The 26,743-nt window shown below is 38.0% G+C and overlaps 1 protein-coding gene across 2 annotated transcripts in view; it reads left to right on the top strand.

Annotated features, from left to right (window-relative positions):
• pvrl2l (PVR cell adhesion molecule related 2 like) overlaps positions 1–26,743 on the top strand; it is a 178,287-nt gene that overhangs the window by 92,660 nt on the left and 58,884 nt on the right. Inside the window, exon 7 of one of the 2 annotated variants that reach the window (XM_065286632.2) lies at positions 10,718–17,501. The exons of the other annotated variant lie outside the window; for it this stretch is intronic. Coding sequence (XP_065142704.1) covers positions 10,718–11,268 — 551 coding nt within the window. The 3' untranslated portion in view covers positions 11,269–17,501. Of the gene's footprint in view, positions 1–10,717; positions 17,502–26,743 lie in introns of those variants that run through there. 2 annotated transcript variants of the gene reach the window in all.

Raw genomic sequence — 26,743 nt, 5'->3', positions numbered from 1 at the left:
TCACAAAATTGAAAGCAGGCTTTGGCAGGGTCTTGCTTGTGGCTATCTTATGGACCCACCCTGATTGTAATGATCTAATGATTTATAAGCCTGCCAGTAAGTAAGCCATGAATAAATGAGTCGGGCAGAAAATTGAAGTATTTATGAATACTATTTTAGCCATTTGAGGCTTGATTATACACCACATGACTTAATCCAAACTGACTTTATGGACAAACTTGAGATTTCGCCTGAGACTATAAGAGTAAAAGTCATGATATATTATTTTAATTAAATTAGTTTGCCTTAAAGATATTCTCTATTTCATTTTTAAGGACGACTTATTCAGTATAAAAGCTGTTTTGTGAGAGTTCTGATATATTGCTCACGCAATCTATCCGAGATGCTCCGAGCGCTTCCAGGATGTATGAAGTGATGCATGTGAATCAATGGAGTCTTACTTAAAAGCCGCAGTTTTACGAGCTGCTCCTCCGATACATCTCAGCGTTTCCCGCACATGTTGGAGATTAAAACGCGCCATACCAACGCTTTAATGTTCGAAATCGAAATGCACGCCATTACTAGCCAGATGGAGTCTGCTGCATTTTTCATAAACATTTAGTTTCAGAGTCTCATTACTCGAGTGGATTTTCTTTGCGAAATAGTCCTTCCGAGTAGATTAGGAGCAGCAGATTGTCTCTTCGAAGACAGAAATGGGACAATGGAACATTTCTCGCAAAATTGACGCCGGCACATGCAGTGAACTGTGGGAAAATCATTAAAGGATCCTTTTACAGTTCAGCCGTGGTTAGCCTGCCTTTCCATCTCAGTCCCGATATCTCTTATTATTATTAGTCATTACCTGAGCATCTCTTTAGTAAATGCATGCTATTAGATTTATTGCTAAAGCATCACGTTGAAGACCCAGATTCGGCGAGGTCCTGATGTTGTAATCCACTCAGTTATGCTTATGCGCGGGTGTTTGATGTACAATGCTCATTGTGACCAAAAAAATCATGATAGGCACCCTGGGATTATTGCCTGCCACAGATCGAAACCGAGAAACGTGAGTGTCAGAAATATCCTCCTTCGGAAAACAGCTTCACCGCCTCGCTCTTTAATCCGTCAGCCCTGCGTGTGCTTGATGTAGCAAAGAAAACACAATGTCTTTGACAATGGTGTTATTAGCCTAATTATTCATTGGTATCTGTTAGCATCAATGTTACACGTGACTCCATTATACTGTTCAAAACGGAAAATAAGTGTTTTTCGAGTAATTAGAGACTCTTTAGTCTTGAAAGCCATGCAATGCACTTTTCTGTATCACCTTTGGCAGCGCCATTAGTGGTCGACCTGTCACTTGTCAATTAACCAGAGCTTTAGGAGAACAACAGGACGGCTCCGTGTGAGCTGAATCTGTACGCCCCGAGCTCTCCAATAAATCAATACAGGACGTGTGAGACTTTGTTTGGGAGGAAGCGCCCGAGGCCAGACCTGAGATTTGAGCCTATCCTTTACAGGCAAAGGAAATGCGATCAGTCCCTGTTTGCTCTATCCATCATCTCTGCTGCTGTCATGAAACCTGTGTATTTTAGCAGAAATAAATTAGAATATAATGATCGCATTCATGCGGTGCATGTGCGGATCGCTTCGGTACGTCGTTGTCGCGTGATTGATTGCTTGCATTGAGGTTGCAGCTCTACCCGGGGTGGTTGTTTTGCTATTTTATGGATGGGAAGCATTTATAGTTGAGTGAAAGTGGATGCCTTGGTTGCATCGTAATATAGCGTTTCGCACGGCGATGCTGCTCGCAATCAGCGTGTGCAATGGCTGGCGGCTCAACCTGAACCTGTAGCTCGGCGACATGTGCATAATGACACCAAATTGCAAGTCTGAATGTGGTAATTGTAGTTCGCATAATCGCGTGGTTTGGGATAGACTCTTTTGTGAATGGAGAATAACAAGGGTTTATTTAAGAAATGGTACACTGTTAAATGATAATTCGGTCATTTACTCACACTCGTCAGTATGACTCAAATTTTAAAGTTTTACAGTAGCATTATGTGAGAGATTTATTTATTTAAAGTTTTAATGGAAACTCAAGTAAATTGAGGTGAGTAAATTTAAATAATTAAATATTTTTGGAGTTAAAGGGATAGTTCACCCAAAAATGAAAGTTCTGTCATCATTTACTCACCCTTAAGTTGAGGTAACTTACCTGTAAGAGTTTCCTTATTCTGTTGAACACAAAAGAAGATTTTTTGATTTAATGATAGTAGCCACACAGGTACCATACCTGTCAACAATTGGATTCCAAAATTCGGAAGACCTCTGGGGCGTTCAAAGAATGACAGGCTGCATTTGTTTTTATAGCACTAAAATAATATCATACATGGGGGAAAGGTTTTTTTTTTCAGAAAAATGTCATTTTGAAAGATAATGTTTTAGACAGAGATATATTTTTTGCTATGGTCAGTAACTCACAAGTCTGGTCTATCAATACCAGGTGGAATTTTGAACAAATGTAAAAAAACTTCAGTATATTTCACTTTGAACATATAATTTATATTTAATAAATATTTATTATATCAATATATTATACAGATACATGTGTTTGTATTTATATATACATAATATTTATTGATGTACTGTGTATAATAATTATGTAAACAAAAACTTTTATTCTGCAAATGAATAGTTGTGATTAATCATTAGGCAGCCCTAGTAACACTTGTTTTTAGTAAATATACATGACTATGACCTTGTTAATATGTAACTGCAAACATAATTTGTAGTTTATCTTTAAAAAAAAAATGAATTATCATTTTAAAATTAAAAATGTCACCGACAGTACAATCTGAATTGTTGAGAATAATTTTTTCAACAGTATGAACACTATGAAAATTAAATTAAATCAAATAAGAATAATATCAATTTTCAACATAATGCAACAGTATTAGCAGCCGATATCCTGATATTTAAACCTGATTTACTTTTATTTTGAAAAACTCTTGTAGTCAAACTTTAGGATGCGTTACAGTACTAAATAACCTGTATATTGATCAGTACTGTAACACATGAAACAAAAAACATAACGCGTTATAAGAAAAAAATGATCTCTTTAGAAATGTACCTTTCATGGTAACAGCTTTCTGGACCTAAACACGCAAAACTGTGACAAAATAACGTGATATTTGTCAGCTCTGTCAAGGGTTGTGTGCTAAAGATGCTGTCATAGTTTGGAATACAAATGTAAAAATATACATTTTTAACATAATGCAACAGTATTAGCAGCCGGACAAAAGTAACAAGTGTTACTTTCATCCCGACAGGAACTCCTGATATTTAAACTCGATTTACTTTAATTTTGAAAAACTTTTGATGTCAAACATTAGGATGTGTTACAGTACTAAATAACCTGTAGATTGATCAGTACTGTAACACATGAAACGAGAAACACAAAGCGTTATAAGGAAAAAAGATCGCTTTAAAAACGTACCAGCTTTCTGGACCTACACACGCAAAACGGTGACAAAATAACGCTATATTTGTCAGCTCTCTCAAGGGTTGCATGCTAAAGATGCTATCATAGTTTGGAATGCAAATGTAATCAGGGATTGGAGAAAGCGCTTTATTTTCGTCTTCGCCACTGTTTTCCGCTATACTTAAGCATATATCTAAAACAAAGATTTACAACAGAAGGATTATTTGAGGATTTATTTGAGGAAAACCCTTATTTCTTTACTAACAAAACCAGAAATAACTGTTCAGTCTTACTTGTGAAAAAGTAATTCTCCGAGACTCGTTTTGAGATGTTTGTACACCCCCAAACTGCACACAATGGAGGAATATTATACCTCCCAGCTGCTATGAGATTAATGGAGAAGTTGTCACCACTAATATGGCGGCGGGAGATACTGTAGGTGTAAAATACAGGAGACTCCCGGGAAAAAACGAGAGTGTTGACAGGTATGGCTGGTACCCATAGGAAAAACAAAAAATATGGAAGTCAATAGATACCTTCAACTACGCAAAATAAAGAAACTTATACAGGTTAAGTGTGGGTGAGGTAGATGCCTCAATTTATTTTGAGGTGAACTATCCCCTTAACTAATTCCTTTAAGCAGAAAATGTCCAGTCAACACTTAAATTTTTCAAATATTAATAATTTTTAAAACCATTCTCATGCTTTCTTTAATTTACTTATAATGGTGAACAGCAATTACAGAAATTATGAAAATGTTCTCTCGAGTTGCTAACTCAATTTTCTTCAACAATTACTGTAATGCATTCAGAGTTTTTTGAAAAATGTAATGAACTTTCACCACAGGTTGCTTTATTGGTACCTTTTGATTGTACTGCACAAAAGTGAATCTTTTAAATTTTAAGGCTCTATCAATGTAATGAAAAACGAGCTTTGCATATAAAATATTATAAAATAATTCACCTGGCAAAAAACTGTAGCCCCCTTCCATTGGTTGCATAAGTAGCCTCCTCAAAATAAAAGTGCTTAAAAGAGCAATGGTTCCCAAACTGTTTACAGTTTTGTCATTTTTATAAAATACATTAATTTATCATTGTATATTTTAAGTTTTGTTTAATTCAAATTGTATGTTTAAGCATGTTTTATGTGATAGATTTTCTTTGGGGGAGCCACGAAGGGCACAAGTGGGGGCTTAAGGTACACAAGGGGGGCAGCACGCGGAAAAAGTTTGAGAACCTCTGCCATAGAAGAACTATTTTTGGTTCCTCAAAGAACCATTCAGTCAAACATTTATTTCATACAATTTTATAATCTCAACAAATTTATTAAAAGCGAAAGTTTCTTTTAGATCATCTTTAAAAAAAGTTCAGCCAAAATCGTTTCTTCTGTTGCATCCTGAAGCACCTTTATTTTTAAGAGTGTATTGTATGTGCGCTGCAAACCAGCAGATTTCAGCTATGTATGTGTGTTAGGGAAATAGAAACAGGTTTTAATGTGGAAAAGGTTTCCAGCATGTCATTAATGGAGTTCAGCAGAATAATAATGTGCCGTAGTTATGGCACTTGAGGAGCATAGCGGGCGCGCAAAAGGTCAGAAGATCTGGAGAGGTGCTTTGTCCACAAGCCCATCAACATTCTTGGACAATAATGACCTTTAACAACTTCCACGACTTTTTAAGACTCGCTCATGTGGGTTGTAGAGACTCAACGTTTTTCGATAACTCTCATAAAGGCCGCTTGCGCTACTAAATTCAGCGTCTTAATGTTTTATTAGCCCTGCAGTAGATCGATAGCCGAACCCTCGTCACCTTGCAAATCTTTCCGAAATGCTGCTGCTGCTGGCTGGGCGCCAGAAAATGGATTACAGTTTAAATCAGTCAGTATCTTAAATTGTGTCTCGGAGTCAAAGAGTCTGAGACCTTTTCTAAGCTACAGCCAAATAAAAAGTGTAAAATTGATTTAAGGTTTTGAAAACATTTTCCAGACAATTAATGTGTAATAATGAAGCTGTTTTGTATTAAAAAAATTAAAAGTCCATTCAACAGGGAGGCAAACGATTAAGTAAATTTAATTTAATTTGGCAAGTTTCCATTACATTTAAAAACTATTTTAAGACATGTTTGCATCATTCGGCTTTTTACCAAACATTCACTATGGACACAAGAAATTAAAGCTCCCGTTCTTTCTTTGTTTTTGAAGCTTTGATTGTGTTTACAGTGCGCAACATAACACGTGTTAATGTTTCAAGTGTAAAAAAACGCAGTATTTTTCACACAATTTACTTATCTGTATAGCGCTGTTTTCACCGTCTTAAAATCGGTCTGATGTCTTCCTTGTTCTATGAAGTTAATCCTTCAGAAATACGTATCGAGTTCTGATTGTGTAGTTTGTTTAGTGTGTTGTGATTCAATAGCAGCTTAGCTTGCCGTTAGCTTAGCTGGCAACTGACGTATTAATGAGGGCGGGGTTTGGTCAAAAAACTGTTTTACTGACATCAATAAAGCAGGAAATAGAGGACTGTAGTCCAAACCGGCCGTTCGCTGTAGGCTTTGAAAGGGGAATTCTGTTAAAGAAAATATATCGCCTAGCAGTGAACTTTGAGCTTTATCATTATTTATGCTATTATAGCAACATTACACACTAACTAGGGTTTAAAAAATGGATCAGAAAGAACGTGACCTTTAAGAAATGGCTGTATTAATTTAAACAATTTTACATATGTGTGAGAAAAAAAGCTTTTTGTTAGAGAAGGAGAACGGTCAAGGCTACGATGTTCTGTTGTAGACATGACACAGTGCTGTCTCCTCATCCACCTCTGTCTTTTATCTTAAAGTCTCAAAGCTAGATGTCGAGGGTTCATGGATACTGTCTTCTAAGCGAATGAATTATGGATCCTGAGCTGTGGTATCTGCTAGAGATACAGTACAGTAGTTTTACAAAGACAGAGGTTAAGACAGATCTGAGATGTTAGCTGCTTATGTAATTTTATGTCTTCGTATATATATTTTGTTAAACCCTGCTGTCGACTAGAAGTCTTTCATATGCGCAACAAGTTATAAATGTAGTTCCCCCCCAAAATAAAAATTCTCTTTTGGGGGACGATCACACCAAACGCGTTTTAAAGGGACATTCAACTTTTTTTGAAAATAGGCTCATTTTCCAGCTCCCCTAGAGTTAAACATTTGATTTTTACCATTTTTGGAATCCATTCAGCTGATCTCTGGGTCTGGCGCTAGCACTTTTAGCATAGCTTAGCACAATCCATTAAATCTGATTAGACCATTAGCATCGCACAAAAAAAATAACCAAAGCGTTTCGATATTTTTCCCATTTAAAACCGATATTATACAATGATATTACGCAGCGCATGAAAATAGTCCCCTGCTATTGAAAGTTACCAAGGGGACTATTTTTGGGCAGTGCGTAATATCACTACGCCTGCTGCAGCAATGTTACGGCAGCAAAGTTCTTGATTATTACACCAGAATGAGAGTATAGTTCCTAGCCATATCAGCATAGAAAATCACAAGTTTTAATTTTCCTTCAGTCTTAGTACACGATGTAACTACAGAAGAGTCAAGTTTTAAATAGGAAAAATATTGAAACTCTTTGGTTATTTTTGAGCGTGATGCTAATGGTCTAATCAGATTCAATAGATTATGCTAAGCTATGCTAAAAGTGGAATGGATTCCAAAACAGTAAAAATAAAAATTTTAACTCTAGGGGAGCTGGAAAATGAGCATATTTTCAAAAAAAGTGAGTGTTGAGTGTTCATTTAAACGAAGACGTGCCGCACCGCTCTTTTTTTAACATGACCAAAAGGCGCAGCTTTTTATATTGCTATGCAAACACCGAGGCAGATGTCATGTCAATAAAATATTGAAGCGTGAGTGCTCTTTTGCTGTTAACTGTCATACCAGCATAAACTTTAAAAAGAGGACGCTTGCTTTGACGTTGGTCAAGGTGCACAAACACACAGGAGACCGCGAGTGAGTGCAGTCTCTGTCACCACAACAGAAGGCCCGCCTCTCCCCTCATTCGATTGGAAAATGAAAAATGCATGACGTCGGGCGCCTTTCCGCTTTTTTAGCTCTCCTGTAAAAACACATGCCCATAATTAACAATTTATTTAAAAAAGGCACCTGCCACTGCCTAAAACGCGTTACACTGCCTTATTCAGCCACATTCTGTTTTTTCTGGAGAATGAAAAAATGCTGTAAATGAAAAAATGTAGAATAATAATTACATGAATCTTTTACAGATGTCAGTGAATGAAAGATTTTCTTGGTTTATTACGATTACATTATGCATTCAGCAGACGCATTTATCCAAAGCAACTTGCTGTGCAGTACAAATTATTAGTTGCATACTATCAGTTTGTGTGCTCCCTACCATCAAAACCCATGAACTTATGTGCTGCTAATGCAATGCCTCACTATTTAAAGGAATAGTCCATTTTCTTAAAAAAATCCAGATAATTTATTCACCACCATGTCATCCAAAATGTTGATGTCTTTCTTTGTTCAGTCGAGAAGAAATTAGTTTTTTTGAGGAAAACATTGCAGGATTTTCTCTTTAATAGAGCCCAACATTTAATACTTAACTCAACACTTAACAGTTTTTTTCAGCGGAGTTTCAAAGGACTATAAACGATCCCAAACGAGGCATAAGGGTCTTATCTAGCAAAACGATTGTCATTTTTGAAAATAAAAATAAAAAATATGCACTTTTAAACCACAACTTTTCGTCTAGGTCGGTCCAGCGCAACCTAACGTAAATGCATAGTGACTTAGAGAGGTCACGTGTTACATATATGAAACGCAGATTTGCGGACCATTGTAAACAATAAACTGACACAAATACATTAATTAATATCATTCGACATACAACAGCGTCTGAACGGTCCTCTTTCAAGACGCTTGTAAACACTGGGGCGGAGTTTCGCGTTCGTCCTCTGTGACCTCTTGACGTCATAACGTGTTGCGTGGGGTCACGCTGGCGCATCACGACCTGATCTAGACGAGAAGTTGTGGTTTAAAAGTGCATATTTTTTATTTTTCTTGTCAAAAATGACAATCGTTTCGCTAGATAAGACTCTTATGCCTCGTTTGGGATCGTTTATAGTCCTTTTAAACTCCGTTGAAAAAAACTGTTAAGTGTTGAGTTAAGTATTAAATGTTGGGCTCTATTAAAGTCGATTCAAATGAGAAAAATCCCGCAATGTTTTCCTCCAAAAACATATTTTCTTCTCGACTGAACAAAGAAAGACATCAACATTTTGGATGACATGGTGGTGAGTAAATTATCTGGATTTTTCTTTTAAGAAAATTGAATATTCCTTTAAGGCAAGGTTTCATATTTGGAGCTAGGCAGTAGTCAAATATTATCAGTATGTATGCTCCCTACGAACAAAACCCATGAACTTTTGTGCTGCGTATGTAATGCTCTACCATTTGAGTTAAGGTTTCATATTTGGAGCAAGGCGGCCCTTGGCCACCATTCCCTTTTATTGTATCGAAAATAATCAAAATCCTGCTTATCATCAACCATTTTTGGTCTGCAGAAAGAATGAAAACCATATGGGTTGAAAAGGACGGGGATGATTCACGATGAACGAATTTTCATTCCTGAGTAAATGATTCTTTTAGTATGATAGTGGATTAGGAGGAAAAAAGGTCAACAAAAAGAATTACTGTATGGGGGGGGGGGGGGGGGGGGTTATCCTAAGAAAGCGCTGTTTTGGCACTTCTGGGAAAGGGATAAAATAAACCTGCATGAGAAGCGAGAGAATGCTAGGTTTCAAAAGCGCGTGGGAGATTGTGTACGCTTGTTACATTGCAGGGATATTAAGTTGTATACGTGTCGTGTGGGAAGATATTTAATGCGGGTATACGTGTTCGTACACACATGTTCATCAGTCCTGTTTATTCTTTAATGAACTGTTAGGTAGAGACCGGGATGTGACGGATGCTTGCGAGGTATGAAAAGAGACCGGTGTGATTTTAGGAAACCTCTTGACTCGTCTCTAGTTGCCTGAATCCATAATGACTCAAATTGTCATGGTAACAGGAGAGATTGCCGGAGGTGGAATGGGTGATTGCTTGGCCGAGAGCGTGGAATAAGTGCAGTGGAGTTGCACGAGTCTTAGGGTTTTTTTTGTAGCGGGGTAGGCACACTGTGGACTTGATGATCTGTATGAAGCAAATTCGAGTGTCAGCTTATTTCTATACAGTTATGCTTTTCCTCATACTTTTGGTTAACTTTCAATTGTGGAGCTTGTTAAAGTCTCAACAAGTTAGTGGCCTGATTTATCTCTCTGTAAAAACAACTTAGCAAAGGCATAGCAGTGTCCTGAAACCCACAGCATTGTAGCATTTGAGTTTTTTTCTGCAAATACTTTTATTTATAGAATATAGTTTTTTGGACTCGTTGTCTCTCTTCATTTTATCTGCTCACAAAAGCCTCAAACCCATTCACTTTTATTATTCTGTAAACATTCTGCATGGTTATAAGGTTAGCAGTAGGGACACTATTATTTATATATTGACTTGCGTATTACGGCGCTAACCGAAATCAATTCGGTGGACTTGTGAAGCCCTATTACCATTGCTTAAACTGAAAAGACTGTCTGGGTCTAAAATCTTTTTATTAAATCAGAAAATAAATACAATTACTCCTCTCGACATCACCGCTGCTCTCCGTCGATATAGACATCACTTCGAGTGCACGCTTGCCTCGGACCCTGCGGGTTGCAGCATTAAATGGGGTTAATCTTTCCTAACGCAGGTGTTTTTTTATTGTTTGTGACTTGGACGCGTTCCCGGTATTCGGTTGGAATGCAAAGACTGACCGATAAACTAGTTAAGGGAGGGAGGCCAACAAGCACTGTGCTCAGATTTCACATTGTAACAGTTCTTCTTTGCATGATCATACTGTGACAGTCATGATAAATATCTCTCTCTACTCCATTTGTGTGTTTATCTTTCTTGCTCTCTTGTGTGTCCATCGTACCGTGGCGTAATTTCACCTGAAACGACGGACGTTTGTGTTGTTTTCTCAAAGTCAAACGTGATCGGATCCGGCAAACTTGGCTCACACCAATACGACTTGTAGCTGGGAACTGGGGGCGTCCAAAAAAGTATTACAGTCTAAGCAGAACCAAGAATATAGCGGTGACCCCATCCATCACCTTCACCAGGCAATCAGCGAGCAGTCGCCAATTTTGATGTGCCTGACTGTTTGTGCTCCTCTGCAGAGTCAACCGAAGACCCTTCCAGCGCAGGTGTGATGGCAGGGGCCATTTTGGGCAGCCTCTTGGCCTTCGTACTGGTCAGCGCTTTGGTTGCCGTCCTATTCGTGCGTAGCCGTCGGCAACAGCAGGGGTATGCGGGTGACGGCGAGCAAGGTGGTTATGGCAACAAAACTCGTCTTTTTGGAGCCAAGAAGGCTAGCAAGAACGGCGCGGGTGCCAACAACAACGGGCCGATCTACACGTACCGCGAGGGCGAGCCAGGAACCCTGACGGCTAAGTGCAATGAATTCCCGCAGATGACCGGTAGCAAGCCAACTCCGCACGACATCCTGCTAAGCAGTGAGCTAAATGAAGCGGAGCTCAGGAAGTTCGATGCCATGAACGACAGCATGGAGGAGGAAGAAGAAGATGACGAGAGGTACGACCGCTTTGGCGTACTGCCGCCCAGCTACCAAATACACCGGCGTGAGGAGGAGTGTGCACCGTACCTTGACGATGACATGGAGTCTCAGCGAGACGGATCTATCATTTCGCGGACTGCCATTTACGTGTGAAGGAGACAAGCGGCGAGGAGACTGATATGTGTGATATGCCTGAATGATATTTACTTGATCCGTACTTGACCTTTAAAACGAACAGTGAAACGTGCCGTGAGACCAGAATGGTTAATGTTATTTCTGTGGAATTGACCAGAACAAAAGACATTAAACTTGTTAATGCTGCTTATAATGCGTAGTTTTTGTGAGAGACGATGTATGAAATAATAATATGAAGTATTTGACGTTTGTGCATCGGCAAAGCGACTTGGTGCATTCAAGGTAAACGTTTTATCAGTCCAAACCCATGACCCTTGCTTGTTGTATAATTGTTGTATTGGCATTAACCTCTTGTTAATGCCCATTTTTACAAGATTTTAGCTTTCTGTGCTTTAAGCAATCCTATGTGTGGACCTGCTGACCATTCAGTCTTGATGGATTTGCTGGGAACATCATCTATAAAAGCTCTGAGACCTGGATGTTTTGTTAGTTACTAAGACACAGTGCACTGGTTGTTCCCAGCATCCGAGTCTTTTTATCTGTGGCAGTGATCAATTCAGACAACACTTTTAACTTTCTCCCCTTCGAACGAGGTCCATTTTTTCAGCTCTTGTTCATTAATCGGCTGTCCTGTTACGGTAAAGGAATTTTCTGAATGACTCCAGGGGTTTTGGGGAGAAGGCGTAATAATGTTTTTCCCTCCCTTCTCCTGCCTCTGCAGAACAGCCTGTTTCAGGCCATGTTTAATTCAGGAGGCAGGAATTGTCGAGCATTAGCCGCGTGTGCATCCTAGGACGATGCTGCAAGCATCTTTCTCCCGATTAATCCAGTTATATCAAAACCCTAGAAGACGACGTCTGAAAACCGCAGACAGGCTACTCGTAGGAGCGAACGAAACGCCCGTAGCGTGACTTCTCCGGTTGACAAATCCCTTGTTTTCCATAAAAAAAAAATCTTTGAGTGAGCTTGAACCTATTGTGTTGACACTCCACTAAAAACAGATTAAGTTGATTGATAGAAAGCGTGGATTGGTGGCAAAGGCGTGTGAGATGAGCGCCACTGACGTGCCTTCGAGATGGAGGATTACGCGACCGCGGAGTGCGGACGGACCCTGGCAGGGAGTGTTAAGCCGGGCGGCATATGCTGCTGGGTTTAACCGAGTCCACGGTCTTGAAAAGCTGCCAGCTGTGAATAAAGGTCAAAGGGAAATGCACTCCTACCGTATGTTCAGCTGTGAGATTAGGCCGCTCGCTTTACAGACCCTGTTTTTCCCGAGTGGGTCAGCAGTTTGTTTTGAAGCCTAGCACGTACGCTGACTTAAAAAAAAAAAAAAACGTATATACAGTATGCCGTTTCAGAGGTATAGTGATGTCCACTGATATAAACTATGTACGTGCAACTTTATAGATGTGTGTGAATTCGTTTGTTTGCAGTGTTCGGTCAGTGCCTGTTTTGCATAATAACATGCAGCTTGTGTGGATTCGTTGGCAGGGCTTTGAATTACTTAAGCTGTGAGTCATTCATTCTTGGTTTCAGTGGATCAAGACTTTGGCGGAGAAAAGTTTAGGATGATGATGACAAGGACTCCTTTCGCTTCAGCACGCGCACAGCAACGTGATATTACCCAGACGTTTTCTCTATCCGGCTACGCATATATACCGCGAGGTAATTTGGAGATTACACTATCTAGACCCAGTGACTGTAAAGGCAGTAGTTACTACTGTATAGCCTACAGAGACGTTCACCCACGCTGTCATTTTTTCAGTTGCATCACTGCGCTGAAAAATAAGGATAGGGAAGCTATTTTCGCAGAGCTATCGGGTCTCAAATTGTTCAAGCTTATAATATGCCAAAATAAAGGAGAGATATAAAAGTGAATTGGTATTAACCTTCACCAAACCATTTTAGTTACGAAATGTGCATCAGGTTCACACAGATTCATGCGGTTTGTGAGGCCTGAGAGCTGGGATGTTGCTTTACTGAGGAGATGGTTGTGAACATTTGAGTCTGAAATGCTGTTAGAGATACTGAACATGCAGTGTTGCCAGATCTTTGTACTCTTAGCAGAACTTCTAATGTTTTAATAGCAGATTTGTATTAAGGATTAGATATTTATATGTTCTCATTTGCACAATCCCAAGGCAATATAAAGATAAAAAAAAAGGGGGTGAAGCTGTCAAAAACATGTCTGGGTTATTTTTCACCTTGAAATGAGAGACTTATGACATTGTGCTATAAGAAAATGAAGCCTGTTTGTGAGGACTATTAAGTCGTTCTGCACCGAGATGTTATTTTCATGTCATTTAAGCACATTAAAGGGATAGTTCACCCAAAAATGAAAATTACCCCATGATTTACTTGCCCGCAAACCATTTTCAATTTATATGATTATTTTTTTTCAGACAAACACAATTGTAGTTATATTAGAAAATGACCAAGCTTTATAATAATTGTAAATGGGGCTTTTGATTTTGAAGCCCAAAAAAGTCCATCCATCCTTCACAGAAGTAATCCACACGGCTCCAGCAGGTTAATAAAGGCTTTTTGAGGGCAATCATTGTGATTTTGTAAGAAAATATCAATATTTACAACTTTACAAAACTAAAATAACTAACTACTTCATTATAAACAAAGGCTGGGTTATTTTTTTACCCATTTTGGGTAAGTATTGAATAGATCAAACCTCTGGGTTAGAATTGATCCAATGCTTGGTTGCTTTAACCCAACTGCTGGGTTACTACAAAGCTTTGTTTATACTCGACGCGTTCGCTGAAAATGACGTCAAAACCGAATGGGTGGTCTTGCATGTTGGGTGCACGAGACCCCATTTCGCGTGGAGGTGTGCACAACAATTTTTGTAACTGTGCGCGGCTCCGCATCCGAAAATGACCAACCTTGATGCGATTCTGGCCGAACAGGCAAGCCTGTGACGTATCTCTTTAATCAATCCATTCACAACAATGCATATACTATTTATCTGACATTCTTAAAGGAATAGTCTACCCTTTTGCCATATTAAACTATGTTATTACCTCAACCTAGACAAATTAATACATACCTATCTTTTTTTAATGCGTGCATTGTACAGCGTGTTGTGAATGTGTTAGCATTTAGCCTAGCCCCATTCATTCCTATGGTACCAAACAGGGAAGCCTGTAGACTATAAGTCACACTTTTTTCATAGTTTGGTTGGTCCTGCGACTTAAAGTCAGGTGCGCCTTGTAAGTCAGTATGAATAAATTTTGACATATATGAACCAAGAGACAACATTACCGTCTACAGCCGCGAGAGTCCACTATATGCTGCTCCTGTATTTATGTAATTCAATGAATTCAGTGATGTGGAATGACGAGCAATACAAACTTGATGCGTGTTGGCTTGTTCTGTTCATTTATTCAGCCTTCCAGGTATGTCCAGTATGTTATTGTGTATCGTGTAAATAACTGTTTGTATTACGTTAACATACGAACATCTATTCAGCATGCTGTTCTGTGTGCTATTGTTTAGTTGAATATCTTGCCTTTCCAGATTAAATCGGTTTCTGTTCTTCGGCTTGAATTTTGTGAAATAATTTTCTAAATAAATGCGACGTATAGTCCACTGTGACTTGTATATGTTTTTTCGTTTTCATGACGCATTTTTGATTGATGCGACTTGCACTCCGGAGCGACTTATAGTTCGGAAAATACGATATTTAAGAGATTGATCATTTTATTCATGTTCTCATATTTATATATAAAACTCTGATGTTACAAGCACAGGGTTTTTCCAGCGAACAACTTTTATTCTCCTCTTTGTGTTTGTTTTTGACTCGATTGTTCACGTCGCCCCCTGTTGTTTCAAATAATAGTGCAACAGCGAGCGTGTCCACTATAAAAGCCTTGACAGTTTTCTAAGACGCTCACGCGATCAGTGGAGGCTCGCTTTGCGGACGAAATCGATTGTCATTTTTATCCCAGCATTGGGTAATTTTTAACCCCTCATGTGTTCTGTCCAATATTTACCCAGCATAGGCAAAAAATAACCCAGCCATAAAATGTTAACCCCCTGGAGCCATGTGGATTACTTCTGTGAAGGATATATGGCCCTTTGATTTTGGCTTCAAATCAGAAGCACCATTTACTACCATTATAAAGCTTGGAACTCTTAAAAAGTGGGCTGAAATGTGACCCAGACATATTTTTGTGAGATTCATTGTTACCAAGTAATGCTGAGTTATGACAAAACCCATTTGTCAACACATTTACTATCGTATGACAGTTATTTTGATAATAAGCTGATGTAAGTGCCTTCTGGGATGTGTTTTTAGCCTTGAGTAAAGGTTGGCCACAATGCATTGGGGATATGGTGAAAATTAATGCCAGACATAAATATTGGATGGAAACGAGAAAGCTGAGATACAGGATTTGTCCAAACAATGGTCCAAACATGATGTTTTAAATTACGGTGCGAAACATACGATCAGCAAAGGCTGATTTTACTTATTTTTATCATTTACTCTGAATGTTGTATTGTGTTGTCAGGTTGTAACTTTGTCTCACCTGAAATCAAATTTAAAGTGCCAACCATGGCTTACTTCCTGTTTCTGTGTAAATAATACTATTCAAACCTAAATGAGTCATATCACAAACTGCTCTGCGACAACAAATCTGTATCAAAACTTCAATCCGTACTGTTTGTTATTGCTTACTGTATAATTACTCTGGTTGGAATAATACAGTGCTATTCCGTGAGGTGTTTAATGGTCCGTATCTTGCCGTAATGTGTCTTGTGTGTGAGATATATATATATATTGTATGTATTTATCATCAAGATATCCAGTAAGATAAAAGTGTAAGTATTTATCAATACTGTAAATAGCAAATGTAGTGGTCAAATATGACCTACACCAAATGTACAAACAGAAGTAGTACACTAAATGAGAGTAGATGAGAATAACCTCAGTTGCCTTGATGCGGATGCTGTAGCCTGCGTCACACCGCTGGAAGTGCTGCGTTTTTGCCAGATGAAGTTTTTACCAGACGCACACAGTAGTTAGTAAGATACGCAGCTTGTAATGGACAGTAAAGTATAGAGTGATGTTCTCACAAAAACATGCAGTGACGCATGCAACACTAAACGGAAATACAGTCTACTTTTACCCTATGTCTAAGGTCATATTTCACTCGTAAAATCGGAGAGAATTTTCACCTTGAACAAATTACAGATACCTACGGCTTCCCATTACTGTAATGACAAAAAAAATCCAATTTCATTATTGTATGTGAAAATGGATAAATCATTAAAACGATGAAGAATTTACATAGCCTTCATTTTGCTTTTAATTTATGCAAAGAATAAATTGCTGATTGGTAGAGCATTAATGAGAAACTAATGAGAATGGCCATTGAGAATCACGGGTAAAATGTCCGGATACATTACGGTAATGAGAATGACATTTTTTTTATGTAAGGGGCTTAATTGTCATTCATATAATGTTACAATGTAATCTTAATGGACCTTAAAACAGGCTTAATTAAACCCAATTGATTTTTTTCTGATTTGGGGTAAAATATGACCTGGACGCATGAGATTCAACTTCAACGCGCCCTGCACGCACTGCGACTGCCAAGGATTTATTCTCCACAGCAAGATAAAGCACTAATTGCATCGGTGTACAGCGGTATGATCCCGTTTCGCAAAGACATGATCAATATTCTTGGTTTTCTCTGTTCGTCGGTCACAGGGTTTTATAACCCAAAAATATTTCTAGATGAAGAGGAAAGCGCAGGGGTATTAATCCTCTTTGTAAACAGTGCCACAGCAGGCAGAACACTGCTGGGTTGAAAACCAATGTTTTTGGCATGCAATTACGCAGCCCGTTCGCAACTACAATTCTGTTTTTCTTTATTTTTTTTCTTTTTAATGACAGAAGTGGGCTATGACGCCTCCAGTCTCAAAGCAACTCGGAGCCATTAAACAAAATTTGTTTTCCTGTTCTGTCTTATCAGCCTCTTGTGAATATTTAAATAAATGAAGAAATAGCAAATAAATTGCTAATTGATACCCAACCCTGAATTACCTTCGCACCATTTCATTATTTTACATTTGGCTGTGCTGTTTTTTTTTTGTAAGCAATGGTTTAGTGTCACTTCAACTTGTATGGTGTGTTAAAATTGCATTTAAAAAAAGTGTACATTCCAAGCCCCAATTTTGTCCTGTCACATTATTTTTGTATAATGGTTGTAATTAAACCGGTGGATTTCTAAGTATTTGTCGTACGTGTGCATTTGTTGACCTTGTGTTGTCTGCATTTTCAAGTGTCAAATGCAATATGTAGCTATGCCTTCCAGGAGCTCTCATAATGCAGCCATGCGCGAATTCAAAGCTTACACAGCATGTCACCGAAAGAAATCACATTTGACCCTCGTCTGACTAGAAGTGAATTGAAACTCAATCCTAGAAGGACGTTGATGTGATTTTTTGCATGACGGACTGCTGAACTGTGCTGAGAGCTCAACTTCTTAAGCACACATCCAAAACTGGGACACGTTTAGTCAGCAGGGTCAGTGGCAGGGTTAGTGGACACTATTATGGAGAAAAATGAAAGTTACATAGTTAAAGAAATTATGCAATTACTATCAACATTAACTAGCTACATGACTTATCAAATTCAACCAATGGTGAGGCTTAACGACAAAGACAGGGTGCAGGAAGTATATCACTATCTGAAATATTGCCAAAGCCGGCATTACAGGGACGCAAGAAGTATGGAAAGGGAGACGCAGCGTCTCGTTCCCTTCTCAGGGAACAACAGTTTTATACGTAACCAGAGACGTTTTCATGTGTCAAACACAACGCAAAAAAGCATTTTGGTATGAATCAACATTCACATACAGAAGATATAAGCATTTAAAGCGAACAGTTTAGCACGTGTGCTTAAAAAGTCTATAATTTTTATGATATTATCCTGCACTACACAGGGAATAATATGGATTTTTTTCCAGAAAACTTCTTGCATAAAATAGATTCAAGCACTTTCAATTAATTGGGGTGGGGGAAATTCAAGGCCCTGGGAAGTTTTTGAAAATATACATGCATAGATACAGGTCATTGAAAGTGCTTGAATCTATTTTATGCAAGAAGTTTTCTGGAAAAAAAATCCATATTATTCCCTGTGTAGTATAGGATAATATCATAAAAATTCTCGAACTTCCTAAGCACACGTGCTAAACTGTTTGCCTTAAATCCTTATATTTTCTGTATGCGAATGTTGATTCATACCAAAAAGTTGTGTTTGACGCATGAAAACGTCTCGGGTTATGCATAATATATATGTAACTGTTGTTCCCTGAGAAGGGAACGAGGCGCTGCGTCTCCCTTGCCATACTTCCTGCGTCCCTGTAACGCCGTCTTTGGCAATATTTCAGATAGCGATTTATTTCCTGCACCCTGTCTTTGTCGTTAAGCCTCACCATTGGTTGAATTTGATATACACATTCAGACGCACTTACCCTTGGAGGCGTCCCCAAAGTGTCACCGCAGTGACGCAGCGTGAGTTCCCTCAAAAGGGAACTGTAACGATGTATCTTTAAAGGGTAACACGATGTAACCTTGCTCTTACTTGAAATGTGTCCCCACATTTAGTCCTTGAATTTGAGGGTATTGGACCTGGAAAGTCCTTGAAAGGTCCTTGAATTTGAAGTTAACTAAGGTGTGGGAACCCTGTTTATTTTATTTTTTAATGTTACCCTGTCTGTGAAATCCAGGCTAAAGTTTTATAATCTAATGAGCATCTAAGGAGCATCAAAGTTTGATTTAGCATTTTCAAAGACATCAAGTTTATATTTTCACAAAATGTTTTTTATGTTGTAGGATGACTGTGTAGGATGGCTTTATGTAAAAAAAATAATCACTAGAAATTACTTCATAGGGCATTCACAGGCAAGGTCACGACACATATTATAAAAAACACAAAAATCTTATACAAAATATAGACTGTAAACCATGCCTGTGGGTTTGTACAGGTGACACGCACATACCAGTTTTCCTGTAATCTTTGACTTAATGGCTTTTGGCAAACCTGGAGCCCATTGTGTCGCATTCTCAGCAAGCCAGTAAGATACACTGAGACACGGCGAGACGCCCCTCAGGGTCCACTTCAAGCACCCGCATCTGTCGCCTTGACAACACTCTGCCACTGTTCTGTCACCACATCCAATGTCAAAACTCTTTCATTCCCTCCCCACACAAGGACGCGAGTCTGCTCGGCTTTTGTGTGAAGCACGCACACACGGTCACTTACATTACAGATCACGCTGACAGGCTCCTGAGAGCCATTTATGTCATTCTGTATTATTGTTTGATTAGGACGTTTGGAAAGATACATCAGTCAATGTTTGCCATTGATTAGAAGAATAAAGAGCGAATCTCTGGATAATCTTATTCAATTCTCTTCTGGTCTTTATAGATGACAGATGGAGATGATTGTCACAACATCATTAAATGGGATTTTAGGAATAAATGCGACGTTTTGGTTCATGTCAATGTTTTACTTATACCCGATATCCATGATAAAGTCTCATAATCTAATAATGAGATTAGGAGCATTAAAGTTTTGACATGATCTTACTCCTAGTCATTATTATCGATTTCAAGCACATATATTCATAGAATGTACATTATGTAGGATGCTTTTATGTAACAATAAATCACAAAAATGACTAGGTTTTCATGCACACTTGCAGTGTTTTTGTTGATTAAATACAACATTTGCAAGAAGGTCTTTGGTATGAACATTGTGTAAACACATTTTCGATAGACATATTAAAGCTGATACATGTTTAATAAGGTGTCTTGGGAAATCTGCCATCTGGTTTTACTTTCACAGTGCACATGGAAAACTATAGGTGAAATAAATGCTTTGCGGAAACCTATTACTTCAGGAATATAGTTCTGCCCTTTCTCTCACCTCTTTTAGCACACATTTTTCCTACGTTTTTTTTTCTCGCCATTCGTTTCAGAATGTTGTTTTCTGGCAGGCAGAGTGCTGATAGGCCTCAATTATCCGGTGTAGTCATGTGCTCAAAGTTTTTGTTTGCCGTCCCTTCACGCTGTAGCCAACTGGTCAATGGTGCAGGTTTGCAATTTATGCGCAAACACAGCAAAACAATGTTTCAGAATCTCAGAGAGCTCATTTTGTGTATTTGAAGAATAACTGAAGAATTTGCATGAGACTGAAAAAAATCACAAATAACGTGTAACAAATAAAAAATGTATCTCAGTTGCTTGTTTAAACACCGATGATATTTACGCCTTAAGGCAGTTATTTCAGTCATGCAAGACTAACATCCTCTACTTGAATGAGGACAGACAGATATCTTTAAAATCACAATTAAACAGCATATTCATATTTCTGACCAACAATTAAACCTGACATTAGTGATAGACTAATATATCGGGCCAGCCGATATATCAGGGCCGATATTTGCAAGTTTTATGTGTATCGGCATCGGCCAATACGTGGCTGCCGTGTTCACCGATTTTTCCGACATTAGTTACAGACAGAGTGCTGGAAGCCGCAAGCGATTGCAGGTCTAAAAACAAACAACCTTTCCATGACAAACATCGAAAGCTCTGGTTTTTATTTTTCATCTCTATAGGGCGGTTTGTTGGACAGGGATTAGACTAGTCCTAGACTAAAATAAATGTAAGAACTGTCCAAACTTATAACATGTCTTTTTAACATATCTTAAAGGACAAGTTTGGTATTTTAGACTTAAAGCCCTGTTTTCAGATTGTTTATGGTGAAATAGAACAGTTTTGACTGAAATTTCAACATTTGCGGCTGCCCTGAGAATTTTCGCGTGTTTGTGTTTCAGCTCAGACCTCTACAATGGGTTTAATGGTGCACTGGAACAATCCTTCCTAAAATGCATTAAACTTTCGTTTACAAAGACTTGAAACTCACCGAGTGGTCAGGGGTGTTCACTGGTATGCTCACACAAAAATCGCTGCAAAAGATGCTTTCCAACAGGTGTTTTAGCATTCGTTGTTAACTTGTGGATCTATTTTTCCAAACGACTCACACCCGTACATTCTTCCGCTTAGAGCTTGAATAATAAACACTCCAGCCCAGGTGGTGGCGCTAATCCGCCATTGCCAATTGCAAGAATAGAAACAAAGTTCCCGGCGCGGAGTAATACCGTACCTCACAGGACATCTAATACAAGTCAATGGAGTTGGTAAAAACTACGATAAAACAGCTGTTGGAATGCGTCTTTTGCAGCGATTTTTGTGTGAGCATACCAGTGAACACCCCTGACCACTCGGTGAGTTTCACGTCTTTGTAAACGAAAGTTTAATGCATTTTAGGAAGGATTGTTCCAGTGCACCATTAAACCCATTGTAGAGGTGTGAGGTAAAACACAAACACGCGAAAATTCTCAGGGCAGCTGAAAATGTCGAAATTTCTGTCAAAACCGTTCTATTGCACCATAAACAATCTGAAAACAGGGCTTTAAGTGTAAACTACCGAACTTGTCCTTTAAAATAAATCAGTGCCCTGTGTTTTGCCTCAAAATGGACAGTAATGTTTCTAGTAAGGCATGTTTGTTAAAACTAGTTATATTTCCTAATTAAACTAAGCTCTAGTCCTAGTTTAAGATAATTCCTGTCCGGGAAATCACCCCTATATATATTTGTAGTAGTAAAGTGCTAGAAATCAATATCCTTTGCTGATAGTTCCTCGTCATTGTGGAGAGTGCAGCTCATGGTACCATAGCACCCTCACCTGTTTTTACTATTTGTTAAATATAGCTTTTTTAAGTTCAATAAATTGTACTTTTTTAAATTGAGACTTGTAACATTTGGCATCATCATTGTGTCATTTTTATGATGTAAATTGAGTGAGCAAAAGCTGTATCGGCTCAAGAAACTTGGCAGCCTGTATCGGTCATCATATCGGTCGATCCCTACCTGACATTAACTGCACTATAGCGTTTGTTTTTTACGCTCAATATGAGCTAAAACACCTTTTTTAAGGCTGTTTCAGATAGGTAGTCAGTCTTTATCGAATTGTTGATTGGTTCTTTTAACTGGAAGGCTAAGGGCCATATTGAAGTGCACCTATTTTATTTCTAAAACAACGTTATTTTGTATATTTGGTATAAAATATGTTTTTCGTGGTTTATAATAAAAAACACAGTATTTCCCACATACCGTACATTTTTGTAGCTCCAGATATACTGTCTTCATCAAACGCATTGATTTTGTACAAAGCTCATAGATTTGAAAAGCGCTGTGTCCCTGATTGGCCAGCTAATCTGTACGTTGTGATTGGCCTGAATACCTCTGATGTCAGATGAAAATGTGACGCTCCTTACCATCTACCATAAAATAAAGTGCTGCATATTACATAGTTATTACATAGGACCTACAACCTAAGATATAGCATAGTATATATATATGCCACTGTGCGTTATATTAACTAGTATAACCATAAAATAAGATGCATTGTTGAATATAACTTATATTGTACATTAATTTGTAAGTACAGTAGAGTTTCTTGTTAGTTACCGTATATCTACACTTTAAATATGAAGAGTTTTGTTGCAAACCGAGATAACTCCGTTTTTAACATTTTTGTCAAAACATGTTTATTATTATGTTATCATGTTATTATTTTGTTTTATGGTGCTACTTAGCTGTATTTTTTTAGTTATGAAGGTTTAAATCAAAACAAACCAACTGCAGTTGAATTGATATTAATTGGAATCCACAACCAAAAAACAAGATTTCTGAAAAACAATATTGTGGTGTGGTTTTTGGGCTTTAAACCTGATGTTTATCAGATTTATGTTTAATACTAAAAGTCTGCAGTTGTCTAATTTGTGTCCATTTGGTTTTCTAAAAAAGAAACTTCTGAGACGCTGATATTTAAGATCATGAGCAATTTCTGAGCAATACAGTTTGATTCTGTGTGTGGCAAAAGATAAAATTTATGAAATCCGTAAGAAAGGAATTGTATGTGCTTCCTTATCAAGCACTGCCCCCCATTTTAACACCACTATTGTTTTGTTTCTAATACAAAGTGGGCTTAACATCAAACTACTGTTGTTTTACAAATTTTTCTTTCTGCCTGGAAAGGATTAAAATATCTTTGTACCGTCAGCCATCTGTTCCCTGTGCGTGAGATAATTTTCAATTTCTCAGATATTATCTTTTTTCGTTTTGCCTTGTCAGATTCATTCAAAGTATTTTACACCTCTAATTTAACTTTTATTCATTCTTAGTAAATTCACAATTTTGGTGCTTGGTCTCATTACGGTTAACACCCCCGCTGCATACCAAATTTTATTAGCAGTCTTCCCTCGAACCTCCTCATGGGGTCTTAAGAAATTGAGACATTACTGAGCAAACGCCCCATGCTGAACTAATGAGCCACTGAAATTGGCGGGGGGCTATGGGGGATTTTATTTTTAAATACAGCCTTTTTCTGCGGTATTTCGTAGTCTCTATTGAAGATGAAATGTGCTAAGTGTTTGTTATTGAAGGCTTTGTGCCACAGGTTTAGGGTTTCTTGTGACCTTGTGAACATCTTGTGAATGTTTTATAGCTTGCAGCTTGCTGGAAGCTTCAGTCTTTAAAATGAGGCTATGTAACTCCAAAAGTAAACACCATTTACTTTTATGTAACACCATGACAGGCAGTTTAAATATAACCTCGAAATCGAGTAGACTTGGGCAAGTTAAGATGCTTTTACACCAAAGCTTTAGCTGTGGACCTGTGTCGATGTATCATCACATGCTCATATTCAAGATGAAAGTGTACCACGGTTAAGCTCTTAAAGCACAATGTGAAGAGAGAGCAGCAGAGGGAACCGATTTAAACTCTGGTTCAGATTAAGCAACCAAATTTGAAGACAAATTTAAAAAATATGACTATGTTTAATATCACTGTCAGGCAAAAATGTTCCAGAAATGGTCTCAAGCTGTCACTGGGACAGTACCCTTTAAAATGGTACAGATATGTGTTCATTTAGTATGAATATGTACCTCTTTAAGGTACTTATATGAACTCTTTAGGTAAAAAGGTGAAATAGAAACACCCCAGTGACAGCTATGGACCATTTCTTGACCATTTTTTCTGACATTGCTGAAAATTACTTAAAGAAAGAGTATTTTTAAGAAAATATAGCCAGAAGATGTTAAATGTTGTTGGAGTGATGAAATCTCTTGTGGAAAACCTTGTGTATAAAATAACCAAGTCTACAGACAGTGTGTATTTTATGTATGTACTGGACCCTATTCACTTCTACTGAAAATGCATAGTGAAACCTTAATATTTTTTTTATAATAAATAATTAATATTTTTTGTGGTAATCAAAAGCTGTCTTAGGTTGTCTTGAACCTGGAATATATCTTTAAAGCTCAGTTTCTGCTTACTTCACATTTATCTTGAGTACCTATAGAGTAGTTTTACATCCTTCATATCCCTAAGAGTCTTTAGTTTTATCAGATTTATAAAAGACAGATCAGCTCTAGCGATTCTTTCCGATAATGCACAGAAACATTCAGAAAGAGGAGTCACGAGCTGCGGGAGGAGCGAGTCACGAGTCAAGTCAAAACTGTATAAAACATTAGATAACTCATGATTCACTACACGTTCATGCCATTTACATTAAATGCATGTGCGTGCCGATTTCCAACGTAAAACAAAAAGTCTTACTTCCGCATGCAACTCATGACCCGGTTGAGACTTTTCAATGAAATCAGGCGTTAAACAAACACACACGCAAAACTCAGCTGCTACCCCGGATAAACAAACTATATCCATTCTTTCCATAATGCTGGCTTACTTCTCCTTACAGCCCAAACACACTTCTTTCGTGCTATTGTTGAGTTTTGATAAAAAACAAAGCTGTCGTGTGAAGTGATGCCTTTGACTTCTAGCATCCTTTGTTCTCACCCTCCTGCTGATTGACGTGTGGGCGTGCTTTTCTGGGGGAAGTGCCCATAAAAGGAAATAATACGGAAGATCTACCATGATATGTACGATGTACCTGTTTTTGAAATAAACTTTCCCAAACTTGGCGAAGTGCATTTGGCTGCTTTTTTGAAACTTTTCCTATGTTTAGCAAGAGAAAACCAACTCTTAAACTGTGTTAATAAGTCAGAATGCATACAATACCATTAACCCCCCCAAACTGACATATGAATGAAATGGTATCATTCATTATTATCAATAATCAGTGTACTGTATTATAAGAGCAGCATATTATGTTGGTGACATGTGTTTACATTATCTCAGTTTCTTTTCTCTGCATCATTTCTTATTCTTCCTTTGGCCTCTTTAATTAAAGCAAATGAAGGCCAAAAATAATCTTTGTTGTGCGTGTACCAGTATTCTCTTTAAGAAATACAATCAACACAACACTGCTTCTGTGCCACTATTGTATAACTGAATAAAATATTTACTTATTTATAACTGCAAAGCAACTTACAGCGCAGTCGAGCCTAAAGTATGCACTTCATCCATACATGCATTCCCAAGGCCGTTGCTACATTATGCTCTACTATATGAAAACACTGGTTGTTTAATTTTTAAATGGTCAACACATTTTATGGATTCTTAAGCCAGTGGGAGGTTTTTAGGCTTTATTTTGCCGTACACTTTAAAAATGCTGGGTTGTTTCAACACATGGTTATGTAAAATATCATTCCCTGCTGAAAAACGAGATTATGCGATCACATAATTCAACGCATATTCAGCCAAAATCTGCATGTTTATCCGGGGGCCACATTTTTTAAAATGCGCCGCACTTTCGCAGCATTAATTGCAGATTTCCGTGCGCAAAATATGCGGGCTTGCATGATTTCATATTCCTCGTATTTTCGTAGCCAAAATCAAATATATCTTAGAAAGTTGAAACATTTTGCATTTACTTCACACAAGCGCAGCCATGTCCCCTGTTGCAATGGGAACGTTATGAAGTTACGTGATTATGTGACTTGAACATCATTTGAAAAGCTGCAAACAGTTTTTGCAAGTTCCCGCAATTTTTGCAATTTCATCGCATAAAATTGCATAAATATCCTGCATACTCCATAGCATTTTTAAGAAAACATGTCGCAAGATCAAGGATTTTTGCCCGCAACAATCACAAAAAACTCTGAAAGACTGAAATATAGACAAACCCAACTGATTGTTTGAATTAAACTATAGCAACCCAGCATACAGTAGTAGGTTAGTTTAAGCCCAGTGGTTGGGTTGGTCCCTAATTTACCCAAATCATGGGATGAAACAACACAGTACGTTTTTTTCACTCTCTCTTAAAAAGCTAAAAAAGATGTCATTAGGGTGGTAACCTCCTTAAAATGTACTTATTTGTATCTAAACAGTGCATATAAGTAACTCAAAGGTACATATTGGTACCAAATATGCAACTAAATAGCCCGCACAAGGTCATTTTAAAGGTTACCGTCCCATGGCAGCTTTTCTTGAAGCTCAAATG

Source organism: Paramisgurnus dabryanus, chromosome 19 (assembly GCF_030506205.2).
Source record: "Paramisgurnus dabryanus chromosome 19, PD_genome_1.1, whole genome shotgun sequence".
Taxonomy (NCBI): domain Eukaryota; kingdom Metazoa; phylum Chordata; class Actinopteri; order Cypriniformes; family Cobitidae; genus Paramisgurnus; species Paramisgurnus dabryanus.
Note: the sequence above shows the minus strand (reverse complement) of the source record. Positions and strands in the feature narration are given on the sequence as shown.